Source organism: Taurulus bubalis (genome assembly GCF_910589615.1).
Source record: "Taurulus bubalis genome assembly, chromosome: 1".
Taxonomy (NCBI): Eukaryota; Metazoa; Chordata; class Actinopteri; order Perciformes; family Cottidae; genus Taurulus; species Taurulus bubalis.
This window is the reverse complement of record NC_136589.1, coordinates 29960306-29980441: the sequence shown is the minus strand read 5'-3', so window position 1 is coordinate 29980441 and position 20136 is coordinate 29960306. Positions and strand designations below refer to the sequence as shown.

The following is a 20136-nucleotide window of genomic DNA, read 5'->3' as shown; positions in this document are numbered from 1 at the left end:
TTTCCTCCCAATGTACCTACCTCTTATAAGGAATACATTTACGGCATAAATATTCAAACTCTGGCTCGTTCAGAGCTTAACCTTTGACCCCACTAGCGACGTTTGACATTTCAGCCTTTGCCATATTTGCGCGAGATTGAACCACTCATTGGTAACAACTTTCTTTATTAGCATATTTAAAGCAACAGTACTGCTATACTGCAGCTATACTTTATTTTTATTTTTATATTGACTGTAGCTAAATGGTTGCATCAACATGTAAGTAGGCCAACTATAACAGATGTTTACTGTGAATAATTTGTATTATTCGTTGAGTGTGTTTCCTGTTTGAAACACACGAGGGTGTGAGTGACTGAACCGGCTACGAAAACAACAAAGACCTGTGAGAAGACAACAATCATGGGGGCATAGTGGCAACATCTCTCCTGGGTTGGCATACAATTCTGGTCTGTGCGTCACTGACAGGTTTACACGGCAAAACTACATCTTTTCTTTTCTTTTTTTTAACAAATAGTAACTGAAGTTTCAATTCATTTCATCAATTATAACAGCGATTAACCGCCATCAACCTAAAAAAAATCTGCTACTCAAAGGAGATGGTCATTAACTCAATTTTTTTATGCCTCCTATCTGGAATGAACCATTTAAAATCTTTCGGGGGGACATGGCGCCGACTCGTAAGATTACGTGACGATATTATACGAGTCAATAACTTGCGTAACCTTTTAACTGAATCTGTTTTATAAGAACATTTCACAATCAAATGCATTTATTAGGGGAGGTCTTTGTTTTGGTACGGTAGAGCCAGTTGTATTTACGGTTACCCTTCCAAAAAAAATGCTCTGTCCCACACCAGACCACCACGGAAAATGGCGACTGTGAAATAGATGGAAGACGAAAGTAAGAAATTATTCAATGCAGCGTTTAAATCGTGCCCTGTCTCCATCCGCACCGCTTGGAGGTAACGTTTGTTTGTTTTTCATCATTTTATAGATGTCTGTTTCGTGAGTAGCGAAGGACGATTGTCATTAGCTGTAGTTTAGCCTCAGGAATAGGTTTTGCTATGGAACAGTCTTATGGAATGGTCTGCAGCTCCAGCAAGCAGCATCCAACAAACAGCGTGACATAAACGCCGAAGATATGCAATGATACCCTTACGGGACGTAGTATAAAGGATCGAATATGCTCTGTATGTAGGCACGTTTTGATACACAGCCCAACAACTGTGGGTTGGTATAACTGAACTACTGTGTTGAAAGTTTTAACTCTGTACAAAATCCACAACCGCTCATCAAAAGCCATTGACGAGGTCCATCTCTTTCAGTTTTGGTGCTGCTGTGTAAATGTTAGAAAGACCGCTCTCTCTCTATCTCTCTCTCTCTCTCTCTCTCTCTCTCTCTCTCTCTCTGTCTGTCTGTCTGTCACAGGAGCATTCACTTGCTATGACACTTTTATTGCCCTTCAAATCCAAGACCTCTCACTCTTGCGACCTTGTGTTGTAAATGGCCACATATTGTATTTAGCCATATTGTATTTAGCCATATTTATTTTGTATTCAATGAATGCTGATTGAGTCTGAAAAATAACTCTGGTCACATTGAGAGTAACTCAACAATTTAGTTTTACATTTAAAAAAAGAAGCACATTCTATTATTAAGTAAGAACTACCTATTGGGAACTGTAGCTCGGTAACATTCAATATGGCTTATAAAAGCCCAGATAGTACTGTAATGCCTGTGACATATGCTAAGCATGCTAACATTTTTAATTATAATCGTAATCAGATGGTTAAAGCATCTCAACCATTACTGATTGACATTTGCATTTAGGGCTTGAACTAATCGTTACTTTCTTTATTGATTATTCTGCCAATTGTTAGCTTTATCGTTTAGATGATTAAAATGTCAGAAAACAGTGAAAAATACCCCTTTATAATTTCCTTGAATGTTCTAAATTCCATATTAGGATATGTATGAGCCAGTGTCCGACTTGATCCCTACTTGCTCTGACGTCATGCACACTTAGTCTACGATAATCTCACGAGAGCTAGGCGGCCACAGATTTTAGAGCCAGGCACCGCAGTAGCTCTCCACCGACTGCGTGGCCCAGTGCATGATGGGAAACGCCTGGCTCTCGCCACATCAGAGAGCTGATTGGCTCTTATATTTGACAGCAAACACCACGTGTTGTAGGAAATCCTTATTTTCTGACATAAAAAGAACAAAGGATGCAGCTAAACACACATTTATACATAAATATATATTTATAAACACATGTGAATAAATCCGAACGTGGTCTGTAAACTACAAGTAGCCGACAGATCGTAACTAACAGGAAGTCATTTTTTATGTGACTTCCTGTGTATTCTTTGAAGGCAGCTGAAAACTGTCCGACTTGACCGCAGTTTTTTTGAACGCCCCCTGCTGCTGCCGCCTGCTCTCATCTACATTTTAGCCGAGGCACAGTTCATCTCGAACGCTTTACTCGCATAAGTTTACTCGCTCGACTATTTGTGGTTTACTCGCTTCATTCGCCCTGAAAGGGGGCGTGGTTTATCTTGGTGGCTTATCTCCGTAAAAACAGTTATCATTTCCTTCATCCACCATGAAAATAACCACTATTTCTGCTTTATACTTCCACAAATGTCGGAACATCAAACGCCCTCGTGTCTGGGTTCATAATATTATCCGTAGCCGCTCACATCTCGGTGGATTTCACCGACTACTTCAGGCTGAACAGTAGCCAATGGCAGAACGGCCGAGGCAAATGTTTGACTTTGCATGTAATCTACTCTCGCGAAAAATTCGTAATGGTTTTGGTGTGAACGTACTATTATGACTGAGGGATTCCCTCCACATGGCTCTCAACATGGTGGCAGCTGAGCAAACGCTAGAAGCTAACAGTGCTAACTGCACAAACACGGTAAACAACAGCAGCCGTGCTGACGGAGCTAGCAGTAAAGAACGTCTGCTGTTAATCCGGGTTTGCTTTCTCCCATTGAACCAAACAACTGGGGCACAATACCACCCCAGTGTGTGATGCAACCTGGCATCATGGGAGCAAAAAGGCACGATGTTTAACACAACAGTGCCGTTTCACACGGTTGTCGCTGTGGCTCAACAGCAGAACAACTGTGTCCCCCAAAATGACTTTTCCCCATAGACTTACATTGGAAAAGAAACGTCTGTAACTGTCTTCTGTGAATATTTAGTTTTTTTACGTAAATCAACACAGATCTACTAATTGTTTCAGCTCTACCGTAAAATTCGGATTACAAAGCACACCTGTTTATAAACCGCATCTACTAAATTTAACAAAAAAGTCGTATTTAATCGTAAACAAGCAGCGGCGGTTTATAAACCGCTGTTGAGATTAGCGGTACCTGACAAACTCTCAAAACGACCACCAGAAATGAACGGAACAACAAAGCAATACAAAAATAACCCTGTTGAGGACAGTCCGCCCTGGTCAACAGTCGCCCCGGGAGCAGGGTGCCCCGTCCCTCGCCGACGGGGAGAGAAGGCACAGCAAGCACCTAGTCCACGGCCCCTGGAAGCAGCGAGGTCCCGGCACGTGCACTCTGAAGCACGCGGCCAGAGCCGGCGGGCCACCTTCGCCCCAAGCCGACCTAGAGCCGGTCGTGGCACACCGCAACGGAGGAACAAACTGTTTCCTTACGTCAATTTTGATCAAATTTAGATGAAACGTACTTGGTTAGATTTAGGAAAAACAATTACTTGGTTATGTTGAGGCAACACAACTATTACTTGGTTATGTTGAGGCAACAAAATGATTACTTGGTTATGTTAAGCCAACAAACATACCTGTTTGAGAGCCCTGTGTGCAGTTTGGGAATGTAATTTTTAGGAGACAGGACTGAATCTTCATCTTGCTATGTTTGTAAATGATAAACAAAATTAATTGGAAATGCAATCAATGTGTTTTCAATGGTGAGCTGGAATATGAATCCATTCTTGCGTAGTAGGCATCTATGGCGGGACCAGTGGAACATCTACCAGGCAATCATAAAAACAGAAGTATGGTCAATCATTTTAAGTCTGTCCTGAGGATAGTGCTAAAGTTTCCTTTCACACTAAAGTTTCCCTTTGGCACTCCCCTCCGTACAAACTACCATGGAGATTTTTAAAATTAAAATGGGGTTTACCCATTTAGGAGGCTGAATGAACAAAGAAAAAACCACAGCAATCTACCTATTAGATTATAATATATATTTCTTAAAAGGCTCGGTTGAGATCGACTTGAGTGCGAACTCATTCATTTGAATAGAGCCAGTCCGTGGACATAGAAGTCTTCAGCAAAACAATGCAGGGTCATGCAACAAGGCGATGTGTTAACCAATAAAATATATGCAACTACACATTCCTGGTAGATTACTTTGTAACACAAACGTTGTTTATCAACTGTTTATCTCACAATTGTTATGGGGAGGAAAAAAAGTTCCCTCCATGACAAATTCTCAAAGTTGTACAATCCTGAAGCTATTAGTACAAAATTCCGTCGGCACAAGAATATTACAAAGGCAGTAAGTTGATTATTTTTTAAATGTTTAGAACACTGAAAACCATCAACCCAACCCAGATCAGTTATGCCTAAAGTGATAAAGGTTTACATACAACTCTTGGGATGCTACAGTGATAACTGTTAGTTTTGTAGTTAAACACTTTTGGTTGAGGGTTATCTAAGAATGATTTACTTTTCTTTTTCAGGTCATGGCAGCTGAAATGTCATGTCTGACAGGTGTTGATGAAGATGACAAAGATGCAGATCCTGAGATCAATGCCCTCACACTCCTGCAAGAGCCAGTGAGAATGGCACAAGATTCATCCTGTTTTACCGATTCTTTCGGCAAACCTTCTCTGAAACAAAGCAGTGTTCTAGATGTTCTGTCAAACACAGATATTTTGTCTCCAGTTGGCCTGGGAAATGGACCTTCATCGCATCAGGCTACACAAGCTCATGAACTCAACATCTCTGCAGAGAAAGAGGAGGCAAAGTGCATCACCCCACTAAAAACTGTGCAGGAAATTGATACTGCAGCAATTTGGGGTTTTGATGTGGACTCACCTGAGAACTCATTAGATAATTTTAGTAGCACCAGTGACCTTCATTGGGACCCTCACAAAGAGTTTATGCAGTTTCTGTGGGAGAACCATGGTGATTCACCTGGTGAGGAGCCTAAAGATGAACTCCCTTCTGCCAACAGCCAAAGGAGAAGAAAGCGGAAAATGGACATGGTTGTCATGGTGGATCCCTCAGAAGACCTTTATCCTGATCTGAGCCACAAGTCATCTGAGGAATTGTCTGATGCTGAAGACCAAGAAGACTCCATTCCTGTCAGGAAAGTCAGAAAGTCAAGAAAGTCCTCCCAGTCACAGTCATCACCAACAGGGAAAGTTCCCACGTATCCCAATGGAACTGTAAAGGCCATCAAGGAAATTCTTTACAATGCACCTGCAAGAAATTCACATGAGAACAGTATAGGTCATGGGCTTTCACCATTGAAGGGGAGGCTCACCATGAATTCTTATTCAGAGGAGAAGCCATCATGTTATCCTTGCTCAAAATGTAAGCTAATTTTCAAGAAAGAGCATCATCTGCATTGTCATATGAAGTCTCATGTTGATTCTCCAAATATCTCGCCAAAGCCTTTTATATGCCGAGAATGTGGACAGTCCTTCGGACTAAGTGTTTTGCTTATTGAGCACATGTCTATCCACAAAGAAAAAACAGCAAGACTTACTGAGGAGATCAAAGGCGTGAATGATAAGAAGAAAGAGGACAAAAAGAAGCTATTCTGCCCTCAGTGCGCATTTGTTACAAACTGCCCCAACACATTTGTTCAACATGCGAAAACACATGAGAAGGACAAGAGAAAGTTTAGATGCGACAAATGTAGCTTCAGGACACTGAGTGAGACGGATCTTAGGAGACATAACATTATGCAGCATACTGTTATTACTGTTAGAAAGCAAATCCAGAATGATGATGACTCTGAAATCTTTTCCTGTAACATTTGTTCTTATAGAGCTTTTAGCAAAAGTATTTTTAAGAATCACCTTCTTCGCCGCCATCAACAAACTTTAGAGGAAAACGAAGTTGACCAGCTCATTGATCAAATTGAACAACCATCAAAGGAGCAGCATATGCCTACTACTAAAACTTCTGTAGAAGATGCAGAGATTACATCTAAAATCTCTATAAAAAATCAGATCCCCTCCAAAAGAGCTTGTTCACCTTCCGACTCCAATGACATTGCTGATTTGTTCAAAAATAGCAAGATTAAGAGAGGTCTCAAGCCTCAACTAACAGAGTCAAAGCTGGACAAATCCATAAATGTTCTCTTGTCCCGACAAAGACACGGAAAGAAAACTCCAGAAGAGAGGAATGAAAGCAATAATCTCAGATCATCTGTTCAGGATTCCAAAGGTGACGGTGATGGCTCTGATCAGTTGCCAAGAACAGGGACTATCAAGGTGGAAGATTCAGCTTCATCCCCAAATGGCCATAGGATGACATTAAATGCCACCGAAATAGATCAGTCAACAGTCAGAAAGTCACCCTCTAAAAGGAAGATGTCCATCCCATATCGCAACACCTCTGAACAAGACTCGTGCTTCATCTTACCTAAACCTCTGCCAAGTCCCAAGAAAATTAACCAAGAAGAAGAAGAAGAAGAAGGAGACGAAGGAGACGGAGGAGGAGGAGGAGGAGGAGGAGGAGGAGGAGGAGGAGGAGGAGGAGGAGGAGGAGGAGGAGGAGAAGGAGAAGGAGGAGAAGGAGAAGGAGGAGGAGGAGTGTCAGACTATAAAGAAAAAGACATTTTCCAGTTTTCTGATACAGATACAGATGCGGACACTGACCCATTTGACAATGGTATCAAGAAAGAAAAACAAAATATAATTTATACCTATAGCAGAAGAATGTCCATGAGGGGTGCTCTGCAGGCGTCTAAAAGGCTATTTGAGAAAATAAAGACTGAAGAGCAAGATCAAACCATCCCTGAAATCAAAGAAGAATGCATAGAAACAGAAGTCTTCCAAGAAACAAATGACCTCCACCAAATACCACGGAGTGACGACTTCACAGAGGATTTTGATTTGGAGTTGGAATCGGACAGCAAAAACTGTCCATACTGTCCTGCAGTCTTTGAATCCGGTGTTGGATTGTCCAATCATGTCCGAGGGCATCTTCATCGGGTCGGACTGAGCTACAATGCACGCCATGTAGTGTCTCCTGAGCAGGTGGCATCTCAAGACAGAAGGCCACAAATTCGGCGAAAGATTTCAGCGTTCCGGAGATTGAAGAAAGGTAATTACGTACTTATTGCATGTTCTTCTATGAAAGGGAATCTGTGCTTTATTACAACTTTGCTTATATTTGTGTGTCTCTAGCAATATGTTATTATTGAACAATAAACTTTAAGCTCTAAAAAATAGGTCCACTAGGGCAACAAGCAACAAGGGGTGAGACAATCATACAGGTTGTAAACAAACCCCAGATTATTCAGTTCTTTAGATAAAAAGATGAGAGCTAACAGTAAGATGATTATTGTCCGTCAGTTTACAGACTGAGATCTTAAGTCAACTATTACCTATTGCACTTAGCATAGTCATGCACACAGAGTTTTTTTCTATGAAATTAGGGACATTCTTAGTGTTCTAACTTTCGGTTCTACCTCCAAATTAAATTGTAACTATTCTGGACAAACTCGGCTTGTTATCAACCTAGATGATTGTATGTTGCCCCATTGAACATCTTTTTAGCCATCCATGTACTAAAAGTATTTTGGTGAGTTTTATGTTCTCATTACTACTTAAACCAATGAACAAGGCAATGAAAATAGAACCCAAGGCTTAAACTGTAGTTTTCTGTTATATGTACTGAATATACTTGTATTGTTTAAGTTTTCTGTTTTTTTTTCTTCTGTTTTTTCAGCGTTACAGGTGGAGTCAGAATCTGAGACTGTAAAGAGCATTCACTCCTGTCCGTTATGTGGGGACTCATTTGATAACAGGACTGGACAGTCCAACCACATTCGAGGCCATCTCAAAAAGCTTGGTAAAAGTTTTGCAACAAAAAATAAATCCCCATTATTTTTACTCCGGGAGTTGATGCGCGACAAGAAAGAGTTCCAGAGGGCAATTCAAATTCTGGGAAAGAGCCGGAACCATTTCCAATATGGTGCTTCACCAAAGGTGTCCAATGATGATAGTTTCACGCCGCCACCCATTGGATTCCCAAAAAGTAATTATTTTCCAAACGCTTGTGCTGATGCCCGACCACTGATGCCCTCGTTTTCTTTCGTGGAAATGGATTCTGAAAAAAAGCGACCAGATACTAAGTTGGATGTTAAAAATTCACTCTCTGGGACAACTGCCTTGATAGGAATTCTGAAGAAGAGGAAGTGTCAGGAAGATGGCAGAATAAAGGGGTCTTCTCACATGTCAAGAAACGTGTTTGCAGTTTCTTCTAATTGTGAGCACAGTTCAGGATCAAGAGTTGCATCTTCACTGCCAAAGTCGGTCTGCGGTAAGTAACTTCCTCAGTATTAACCAGAAGGTAAGACGAGAAGTGGAACTCTCCACTTCGAAGTGTTTTGATTAATTTCGTACAGTTTATAGCAGGGGTGCCCACACTTTTTTGGCTCACAAGCTACTTTTAAAATGACCAAGTCAAAAAGATCTACCTACATTAATAATGCTTATATATATATATATATATATAAAGCATTATTAATGTATAAATATACAGAGTATACTTTATATTTACAATATTGGCGTACCTTGCATAACTGCATGAACCCTTATGACACAATACAATTCTGTACATTTTTGGTCATTACATTTTACTCTGATGACTTCACTGCATGGAACCAGCAGGGTTGCATAGTCCGGACAGTAGCTGCTGGTAGTCAGCGTCAGGCAGACCAAATGGTCATCAGTCATGGTGGAACGGTGTTTGGACTTAATCTTTTTCATGTAGGAAAAGGCTGACTCTAGGGCTGCAACTAACGATTATTTTCATAAACGACTAATCTATCGACTATTTTTTCGATTAATCGACTAATCTAATGACTATTTCCCATAGCAAATTAAGAATAGTAACTCAAAATGTTGGAATTTGAACTTCAAATGTATTTGAGTAACAAGATCTGAACATCAGAACATCATCATAACAAATAAATTAAATAGTAATACAAATTAAAGTGCAAATATGCTTTAAAAGTAAAGAAAAAGTACAAATAAAGCTTTAAAGGTAACTCAACATAGCAATCAAGCCTCTGAAAGTGCAAAATAACTAAAGAATAACTGGGCTGCAAGTGCCATTCAAAGTCCAAAAGTTTAAAAAAAATTGTCCATCCTACCCGATAATTAAAGCGCAAGGGTTTAAAAGTAAATCAAAATGACTTATTACAGTCCCACGTCTTGCTGCTCCCTCCTTCAGGGGAACACACAATTTACACACGTTTTAAATTGTAATTCAGAAACGTGAGCATATTGACATACTCTTAGTTGGTTATATTCTGCATGTTTAACAACATGGAGAAACTCCTGTATCTCCGGACAGAGCTCTATAAGCCATCTCACATCAGTGTGCAGCAGGAAGTCAGAGTGGCTGCAGTCCTTCTCCAGATGCGCACAGAACATCCGTCTTTGAAGAGCTCTCGCTCGATTAGACGATCTTTGTTGCCACATCCGTGATCTCTTTCATGTTTAGCGTTGTAGCGCATAATGCTTGTTGGTGTATTATGCAGTGGTAATTAAGGAAGTCGGGGAAAACATCTCCCTGTACTTGGCAATACATCCATTCAAGCGGCCAACCATTGCGGGCGCAGCGTCCGTAGTGATTGACATTAATTTGCACACTGGGAGCTGGGTTTTGTCGCTAAAGTTTTTTACATTTTTTTTAATTATTATTATTTTTTAAATGGCATGCGATCTACCCGCACTACCTCCGCGATTGACTGGTAGATCGCGATCGACGTATTGGGCACCCCTGGTTTATAGGAATCCTGAAAATCTTCTTGATATTATGTATTGTCAGAAAGCTGTGTTAAATATATCAGATATGATAATAGTAAATCTAATAGCAACTTACTCCACAAAATATTATTTAACTTGAAATAAGAAAACTTACACTATACATTTTTTTTAATTATTATTTTATTTTATTTTTATTTTTTATTTTAATTATAATGCAGTTAACATGCAGTGTTTTTTAAATGTTGTGTACTCAAACTTTCTTTTTTTGTATGTGTCAACATAGTGTAAGCTGATTTAATTGAATCTCTCCCAAGCTAATATTGGCAGTCTGTACCTGTTTTCATGTTTGTAGATAAAATAGGTTATAAAAAGTAAACAATAAAGTTAAGACAAGTGTATTACCTCACCGGTACATAAAAAAGCCAACCATCTACTACTAAAACTAGCAGCTTTTGAAGGCTCGTGAAAGGTAATCAAAACTTTTACTCTAAAACTCATATTGAGACATTAATATCTACAGCAGCTGTTTTGAGCAAATATCTTAGAACTGATTATCAGATCTTATGTGTTGGTAAAGTAAGGTGTCATCAGCATAAAGGCATAGAATGACATTGTCAAAATACCTTCTGATTGTGTGGCCTAAACTGATAAAGCTGTTGCACTACTAACCTTAATAGCAGAAATGATGCATCCATAGTTTGTTATATGGAACAAAGAAATGTTTTTATATATATTTTGTAATCTTACAATGTTGGACTTTTATAAATTGTAAACTTGCAAAACAAAGGGAACAAATAAGCATGACCATATTTATGATTTCACTTATTTGTTTTTCTTTGTATTTTGTGTATTTTTTACAGAGAAAGGAGAATTCAACAGGAAGATGTGCCTCCACTGCAATGCAACTTTCCACAGTGGAGTTAGCTTGTCTAATCACCTCCGGGCATATACAAAACGGAAAAGGAATGCCTTAATTGAGGGAAACAGTAAGTGTCATCAGCAACAGTTTAAGTCGAAGACAATGGAAACATTCACTCCAAGAGCATAGTAGCAATCTGCGGTATGATTATCCACAAGCGGTGTTTTGGTTAATGAATTGGTTCTAGTGAGTTAAATCACATTTATTTCTAAAACGGTATTTGCCAGCGTTGATGTGTGGCTATTGCTCAGCAAAGCAAAACTTTAGTCTTGTTGTGCAGAAGTAAATGTTCCCTCCATATTTGACCATGATGATCCATTCTTGATAGCGGTGTCTCTGAGTTGGTTATGTGTTCCAGTTAACACTATTGTTAATATTTTGGAGGTAGGAAAACCAGTGACGGTTCTCACACCAATTGAAACTTATATTAAGGAACTTGAACTCAGAACAGACAGAATGTACCGGAGTTCTTCAAATTCTGAGACTGGGAAACTGGCCCACGATTTCACACACCCATGGACCACCTTTTAGGCACAGAAATGAATGCATTATATCAACTTAAAGGATAACCTGTCTCATTTTTATGTAAACCACCACAGTTATGTTTACATTAACAGTTTCTCATCAAAGTACGCCTTGTGCATCCTTGAGGCCTCAATACGTATTTAATAGATTTCCTTACTCATACATTAGTATTTTCTAACACGTCAAAACCGGCGTTGTTTCTATTGATACGTTCTATCTGGTCTTCTTCTTCCTCATCCACCACTTAATGTCAAGCAGTGGAAGAGCATGAAACCATTGGCAGGAATATGTACCAATTCACTTATGTGCTCAGGATACAAACAAAACATCGCTCTACAGCATTACTAGTGGTCAAAACCTCCACAGGGTACCTTTTTAAATGAGGATATATATTTTGCTTTGTTTTGAAAGAGCCATGTTTGTGTCAGGAATACTTGGCATAATATTGATCCAAGAACAAATAAACACATATTCCAAGTTAACTTAGAATACAGTGTCAACACATATATGAGAGCAGTCCAACAGCTGTATGTATTTGCTCATTGTAGCAAAGGCACATTCACATATGAAGAGTCCGTTTATCCTACTGCTAGTTTAGGTTACGAAGCATCCATCAATCCATCCACTTTCATCCGCTTAATCCGGGGTCGGGTCGCGGTGGCAGCAGGCCCAGCAGGCTTCCCTCTTACCCGGAATACTTACCAACTCATTCTGGGGGCTCCTGAGGTGTTCCCAGGCCAGCTGGGAGATATAATCCCTCCAGCGTTTCCTGGGTCTTCCTCTGGGTCTCCTACCAGTTAGACGTGCCTGGAAAACCTTTAATGGGAGGGGTCCAGGAGGCATCCGAAGTAGATGACCTCAGCTGACTCCTTTTGACACGAAGGAGTAATGGCTCAACTCCAAGTTCCCTCCTGATATTCAAGCTCCTTACCCTATCTCTAAGGCGGAGCCCAGCCACCCTACGGAGGAAGCTCATTTCGGCCGCTTGTATCCGAGACCTTATTCTGTCGGTCACAACCCAGAGTTCGTGACCATAGATGAGGGTTGGAAGGTAGACCTTCCGGCTCAGCTCCCTCTTCAGAGCACCATGGCCTCAGATTTGGAGGTGCTGACTCTCATCCCCGCCGCTTCACACTAAGCCACAAAACGCCCCAGTGAATGCTGGAGGTCACGGTCCGAGGAGGCAAACAGAACCACATCATCTGCGAACAGTAGAGAGGCGATCCCGAGACTCCCGAACCTGGCGTTCTTTGCCCCCCGACTGTGCCTAGATATCCTGTCCATGAAGGTCACGAATAGGACCGGTGATAAAGGGCAGCCCTGGCGGAGGCCAACACCCACCGGGAACGTGTCTGACTTATTACCGAGGATACAAACACAGCTCCTACTGCAGGCGTACAGAGACCGGATGGCCCGACTCAGATTTGAAACACAGATATTTATCATCAATGTTTTATTATTTTATGTCCTGCTCAAAGCATTGAACAATTATAATTATTTTTGGGAAAAGGTAAACAGCTGTGTGTCTCTACAGAAATAATGTCAATGTTACTCTGGACATTTTTCATAACTTAAGACTTTTCAGCCTTTACTTCCTTTGCTCGATCTTCTGACCCAAAAACTGTTGATCTGATCAGGCATGCCGGAGGTCAATTCTACCTCCCCAGAGTAACCTGGTCAATGTCAAATGTACCTCTACTGTGTAGGTATGTCACATCTCAGACTGATACCTCAAAAAAGCTATAGCCAAAGCTGTCTGTGGGGCCGGATACCACTAGAGGTTGTGATGTCCAAATTATAGTTATAATTAGTGTACCAGTGGTTATTTGTGTCCTCCCCACGGTAAGGATCCAGAAGGCCGTCAGCAAGTAAAATATTGCAAAGATTTTAATTGTGGGGCTTGGAGGGTGCATCTGTGGGAGGAGCGACCTCCTCATTGCAGAAAGCTTGAAGGGCCTACTTTTCCTTGGGTCACAGATCATCACATGTACATCTTGGGCCTTCTGCCATAGCTATACTGGATTGGTCCCATACAGAAGAGAGACCGAGCCAAACCTTCACCTCACTGTCACTAGGCGCAAACATGAGTTTGAATAAAATTAAGGCGGATAAGGTCCAGATATCCGAACTGATTGATTTATTGAACAGAAAATGGACAATTTTAGGAAAATCACTGAACATCCAAACTTTTTAGTGGTTATCATATACTGTGTATCATATACTGTGTCCATTTTTAAAGTGTTAAATTAGCAAGGCTGTTTCGTGATCTTCAAGTTAGGGTTGTAAAGTAATGAAGTTATTCTGTCTTTCAGCATTCGACTGTAAAGCAAGGAGGCAGCGCTCGAGGCCTGGCTCAAAGAAGAAGACATTGCCCTTACCACAATCTCCAGAGGAAATGTACAGGCTCACCTGCAGGTAATGCTTGTATTTTGTTTATAATATACTCAGTCTTTTTAAATGGTGGATAATCGTGCATCTGCAGTCTGTTGCCCAGTCGACCTGGGTAACCACATTTGGACCACTGCAAAGTTTTTGTTTTATAAAACAAAAACTGCCTTGACAACTAAGAGCCCTATTGTCATGGGTGTACCCCAAAAATGGTGATGCTGAGAGTGAAATTATGCATCCCAAACAATCATTGTGATGATCTTGAATTATAAAATAACAGCTGAACCGATATTGGTACAACTAAATCTAAACAAAGGGAGCAAAACGGCAGAGGCCCGGTAAAAAGATTGGTTGCACAGACTTGCATCGTAAATTGACAATAAACACAACATTTAGCTAAATGAACACTGCACATGACAGTTGTAGTAAAGAGTATCATGTTTTATAGTTTGTCTAAAGTATAAAAAACGTTAATCTAAACCAGGGGTCGGCAACCTGCGGCCTCTTTAGCCCGTCTGTTGCGGCTCCCTGAGGCTTTGACACAAAAAAAAAGACAACTTTTTTTTATTAATTTTTTGCCCAGTGAAAACTTTTAAAAGGGAAGTCCTCTTATCTTGGAGTTTTAGGTGATATTGTGTCACTGAAAATAAAAATAAATGTTTAAATATTTCTTTCACTAAATGTGCGTCACGTCGCTGTCAAGCCTCCGCCCCTGCAGCTGCTACTCGTGATTCAGAGCCCCGCCCTCACGCGCAGATGAGTGCAGAAGAGCGATTCCTCAACTGCTACAGCAAACTAAACTGAGTAAAGTAGATATACTTTCAGGAAGTGGATCACGTCTCCAAACTCCACTACTGCTGCTGGTTCTGTGTCAGCTCATGAGACACTGAGGCGTCCGTTAGTAAAAACGGATCCGTCCTCCGTTTGCGGTGCTCTAGTGAGGAGGACGCTCAGTGTAAATGAAGCAAAAGATATGCGTTTAAAATGTAAAACTCACTGAAGAGGACAGGTATCAAACCTGCTACCTTGCAGTTACAGGACTAACACTCTACCACATGAGCCACAAATATAGATAGTACTGAAGGTCTGTATAGTTGTGTTTTTAATTAACCTTAATGTAGCCGACACATGACTATTTTTTGTTTGATAGTTATAAACAGGTAAAATAGCAATACAATGTAAAAAAAGTCTTTATTCTTGTTATGGGATAATTTTATAAATGCAACAAAATAGTTTTTTGTATATATAATATGACTATATATAAAACTTCAGAAGCTGTGATATCAAATATTTTTTGCGGCTCCAGACAATTTTGTTTTGGTGGAAAAAGGTCAAAATGGCTCTTTGGATACGAAAGGTTTCTGACCCCTGGGCTAAACCTAAAAACTAAAGTAATGTATTTAGTGAAATTTTTTTTTTACTCCTGTTTATGTGCACAAATGGAAGCAATGGGATCATTACAATATGTAAATTAGTTTTGCAGATATTTGATCATAAACCAAATTATTATTAAAATAACATTTTGATCTCATGGTGGCAATAGATGAAGCATTAAGGGATCATCAAAGTTATTGCAATTAATCCTGAGGGCGACGTGACTGTCTGTACAGCTTTTCGTGGATCAAAGTGGTGCAACCACCCTCATACCAGTACTCGTATCCCAACACGACTGCGTGTTGGTCTATTATTTTCAATTTCATCTTCTCTTTCCAGGTTCTGTGACCTCGTCTTCCAGGGTCCCTTGTCGGTCCAGGAGGACTGGATTAAACATTTACAGAGACACATTATGAACACTAGTGTCCCTCACACTGGGCTGAGCATGGTCGAGGTCCCCTTGCTGCCCCTCAAGACCGACCAAGACAGCTCTCTGACGGCCACACACGCTGCTTCATGAAGCCAATGGGGACCTTTTTAGAGTTCACTGACCTGTATGTGTATGTACTTTGGATGTTCTTTCACTCTCTTTTCAATGATACTGGCCAAAAGTACAATACTGCTCAATGATGGAGATATTGTGCATGTTTGGACAGATGGAAAAAGTTAATTTAGGATATTATTAATTTCTTCTGTTTTTACATGGTCCATTTTTTTGGAAATACAATTCCAAATAGTCGGACTGTTTTCTTGTTTTATGCAGTAATGTAGTGTGGAATCCATTTCTAATGAAGACAACTTTTACCTCAGATTGCTCATGGTTTGAGTCCGTTTTTGTCAACATTTGGTAGCACCTCTCGTGTATCAATAGTCACATTTAAAAGATACGTTTGAATCATGTTTCTTTTGTATTGCAACATGTTTAAATCCAAGCCCACAGCCTCTGTTTTCAGGCCACAGAGTTGGTGAGATAAATTCGACTGAAAATGGCAGCACTTGAAAGCTCACAACAGTTACTGGAATCAAGAGTGGAAAAGAGAGCTACTGTACAAGAACAAAAGAAAAATGTCTGCAAACTTATTATGCATAGAAAGTGTGTTCTAGTATTTCAATAACTGAATTGTTTCTAATACAAAATTAAAACTGATGGTGGTTAAGAAAAAGACACTCAGCACAGCCAGTGCTGACAAAGCCCTTCATACATGTCACCTATATTTAATGTTTAAATATACTGTTTTCAAATGATTTTATTTCAAATGTACTATATCACAGATACAATGCTTAAAACATGTGTTGTTCTAAATAAAATAAAATAAAAACAAGTTGACTTTTTTTCTTTTTTTTTCCACAAACTGTAAAAAAATAATTAATCTTAATTTAGAAAATGACACTGACAAATGGTGATGAGCTCAGAGTACTATAGCTAACAATAATAAGAACAATGTGTAATCCATATTGTATGAACAATCAAGATGACTTTGTTCTATTTGAACAAATCCTGAATGACACAATCAATATGCTTGCTTAGCAATATACTGTACATTAGTGGCGCCGCAACATTTGTGTGGCTGTGGTTGATGTTTAAATCAGCCTCTCAGTGCAACAGTATTTTGGAGTCTTCCAATGATTTCCATCATTCAAATGGGCTGCCGCCCTGAAAGAAAAGAACATCTGGTGTTCACACACAGCCATACATCTGTAGAAGGGAAACAAAAATGTGGCTTGGACAACACTATTCCAGCCAATAAGACACAGGGGCCTGCATGCTCGTGCACAGGACAACAGACAGGCCATCGATAGATAGATACATAGATAGATGTATAAATATATGATGTGCTGTATAAAGAGAAAAGCCGTGGAAGCGAGAGGGTCGGTAAATCAATTATTAGTATTTGTTTGGGTGTTCCGGTCTTCTTCCAGAGTCGCTGACTCCACCTTAAAAAGTTAACCATATAAGACGTCTTATTTTATTATTTTTAGTCGATTTGGAAAATCGGTTTGCTGTCCCTTGTATTTAATGCATTAACCACATCATTAGGGGAGGAAATTCAAAATAAAACTAAATCGTATCCGAGCCGTCCCTAGTTCAAGTGCCATGTATACAAATGGGATGAAAGTGACAATACGGTTATTAACTTAAGGAAATTAATCAAGTAATACATGAAATATTAAGAAAGAGAATGATCTACTAAATTAAATAAGTATACTGCATGTACAAATTTTTAAATGAAGGAAATATTGAAAGTTCTTCCATGTTTTTCTCGGCTCTGTTCTTTCTGTTAATTTTTCCATGATGCCATTCATTGTAATGCGTTTGAAATGTTCACATTCTTACAAAATACCTTCAGAAAGTGTTCAAATTGAGGTTTCAGCTCCTTCATCATGGTTTCTGCTTTGTCAAGGCAAGACCGTCTCTGCTGCACTTGAAACTCCTTCAAGAAATCAATCAGCATCATAATCACCACTCATCCCTTCTAGGGCCAATATTGAAAAAACAAATGACAAAAGACAAAAAAGAAACAATGAATAATGTGTTCTGCTATTTTACAGCAGTGTTACCTTTATGTTGGTGAGGTGTTCCCGAGAAGTAATGTGAATGTGCACTGAGGATGCAGTTGTGGATACGAAGACACTGCAAGCTGCACAGTGGAACATTTCAATCTTTGTCATGTGGTCATTTTCCTGCAGAGCTGACAAAATAAAGTTCAAGCTGTATTTAGGCTTTGCTTGTCTCGAATAGAAAATACTGTAACAAGACAGTGTGTATCTTTCCAAGTTTTAAAATGTATTTACCTTGAAGTGCACCATCGTCTATTGCTCGGCTGCACTGCTGGCTTTTATACAGCATGACTTCCTATAGACATAAATAAAAGACTAAACCATTCATCATCAGAAATCAAAATTAATCGTCACCAGAACGTACTGTGCTTAAGCATACTTGGTATTATCTTACCTGTAGGAAGGCTATAGCCATATCGTCATAATTATTCTGCTGCTGGATGTGCTCCAGGGTGTCCCAGTGATTCTTGCTCTCCAAGTGATCCTCCAGCTCCCGACAATTGGCCAACTCAAAATCACAAAGGTCACATGTGATGGGGTTCCTTAAAGAAAAACATTAAGTGTTGCAGAACATTAAAAAGGTCCCATATGGTCTTCTGGACTATAAAGCCGGTCTAGGTGCTATATAAATACTGTGGAAGTCTCAAAATGCTCAATCCACAGATAAATGCACGCAGCCCGTACTCAGTGCCGTCAAACAAGCCGTCAGGACTTCCATGAGGTTGTGATGTCTATACTACAGTCACCCGTAGCAGTGCTGTTAAACTCTTTGTAGTTGACTCACTCCTAAGTAGCAGCAGTAGTAAGTTGACGCTTTGCAACTCCAGTAAAAACTAGAAAAGTTTTAAAGACATTGGTGTGGAATTGTATTAGTTTGCACAAAGCTGACCATGTGCTCTCTCTCTCTCTCTAGTCACCCACTCAGTCTTTATCTTGGACCACAATGTGTTTTTAAATGCAGTAACTGACATTTTATTTACAACTACAGTGCTACGCTATCCAAGCGGCTTCGCACAAGACATGTGGCATTTATTCAATCTGGGCAATACGATCAACATTTTAGCTGTTTGGTTCTTACTTGTCCATTATTATGTTTATGCTCCTGTTTCTTGACATCTTTGTGGGAGGTGGGACTTGGTCCCATTCTGTAGAACAGTATACACACAATTAGTATTAGGCTCAGAGGAAATACATGTACACATGACATAAATGAAGTACTGCTTTTCTCATTCAAAAAACTATTCTTGGGTTTCCAAAAATGACTCAAGACGCTGAAATAAAGAAAAATAACCATGCAATGTTTCTTCAATATTTATATTAACGTCTACTGAATTCAATTAAAAATGGTGAGACGTAACACAAATTTACCAGTTTCCAAGTAATTCAATTGTTGATAGTCCCGCTGTGACCTGGTTGGGGATAATCTAACAGCAGTGTTCATCTACAAAGGAGAGAATGAGTATCAGATTGTTATCCCAGTAAATGAATAACAGAGTACAACAAACAAACCCAGAATCCTGTATTAGTCTCCAGCTCAACATTTAGTATAACCACAGAAAGCAAACTGTATAAATATTGTAATTAAAAACAAACATCACAACCTGACATTTTTTGTTTTATTGGTGATACCTCTCTGTTGAATTCTGCGATTATTATCCTCTCCTCCCCGTCGGTCCTCTGTCCTCCATTAGATACAGGAAACTGTTGGGTGCAGGCGGTGTGGATAAGCCTGTCAGGGCTGCGGACCCTGTGGTCCAGAGGTCTGCTGATGGAGTCATAACCCGGTCGATCAAGTGAACCTGGACTGAGACCTCTACTCTGGGTGGGTCTGGTTTCAGGGCTAAAGTCATGTATGTCGAGGGGTACACTCACTGATTCAGAGTAGCATGACGCCCAGCGGCGTTTTTTACGGAGGCCTGTACTTGGAGACGAACACTCGTGTTCCAGGTTGTAATCCTGATCAGGTGGAGAGTTGTTGTGGTTTTTGGCATGTAGCATCTCGTGCTCAGAGTCTGAAGAGGCAGGGTCGTAAGGATCATACATTTCAACCCTGAGGGAGACAGATGAGGGATTAGTATGATAGTGTGTGTTGTGCAATTTACCATTACATAGATCATTTATAAAAGGGGCATAGTACCACCTAATGCTTACACACACTAACCCTGTGCTGACAAACTACATGAACTGTTGTGAAAAGGGGAGGGAAAAACTTTTCCTGGAATAAGATAAAACTAATAAGAGGCTGTGCACATTTAGTGAATTGTGTCCATCTTGTTAAGCTCACACTGAGGCACTGCATCTGTCCTGCCTCTTGCACTTTTACCTGACTCTGGCCCTCACAGCTGTTCTTTGTTTTCGCTGTATCCT

At 40.0% G+C, this 20136-nt stretch overlaps 2 protein-coding genes across 2 annotated transcripts; one reads left to right on the top strand and one right to left on the bottom strand.

Annotated features, from left to right (window-relative positions):
• Positions 1-837: 837 nt before the first annotated feature.
• Positions 838-15787, top strand: znf644a (zinc finger protein 644a; the record flags this gene model as incomplete). Its single annotated transcript, XM_079235678.1, is given in 7 exon segments — positions 838-879; positions 883-900; positions 4728-7329; positions 7957-8550; positions 10865-10990; positions 13761-13863; positions 15550-15787. Coding segments are annotated over 7 exon segments (3666 nt in total). The 3' UTR covers positions 15731-15787.
• LOC306751901 (uncharacterized protein) lies at positions 15785-19812 on the bottom strand (the record flags this gene model as incomplete). Its single annotated transcript, XM_079235556.1, has 8 exons — positions 15785-16864; positions 17553-17642; positions 17770-17900; positions 18004-18064; positions 18164-18311; positions 18848-18914; positions 19138-19210; positions 19399-19812. 8 exons carry the CDS (start codon positions 19810-19812, stop codon positions 16844-16846), a joined length of 1005 nt encoding a protein of 334 aa, XP_079091682.1. The 3' UTR covers positions 15785-16843.
• Between the last annotated feature and the right edge of the window lie 324 nt (positions 19813-20136).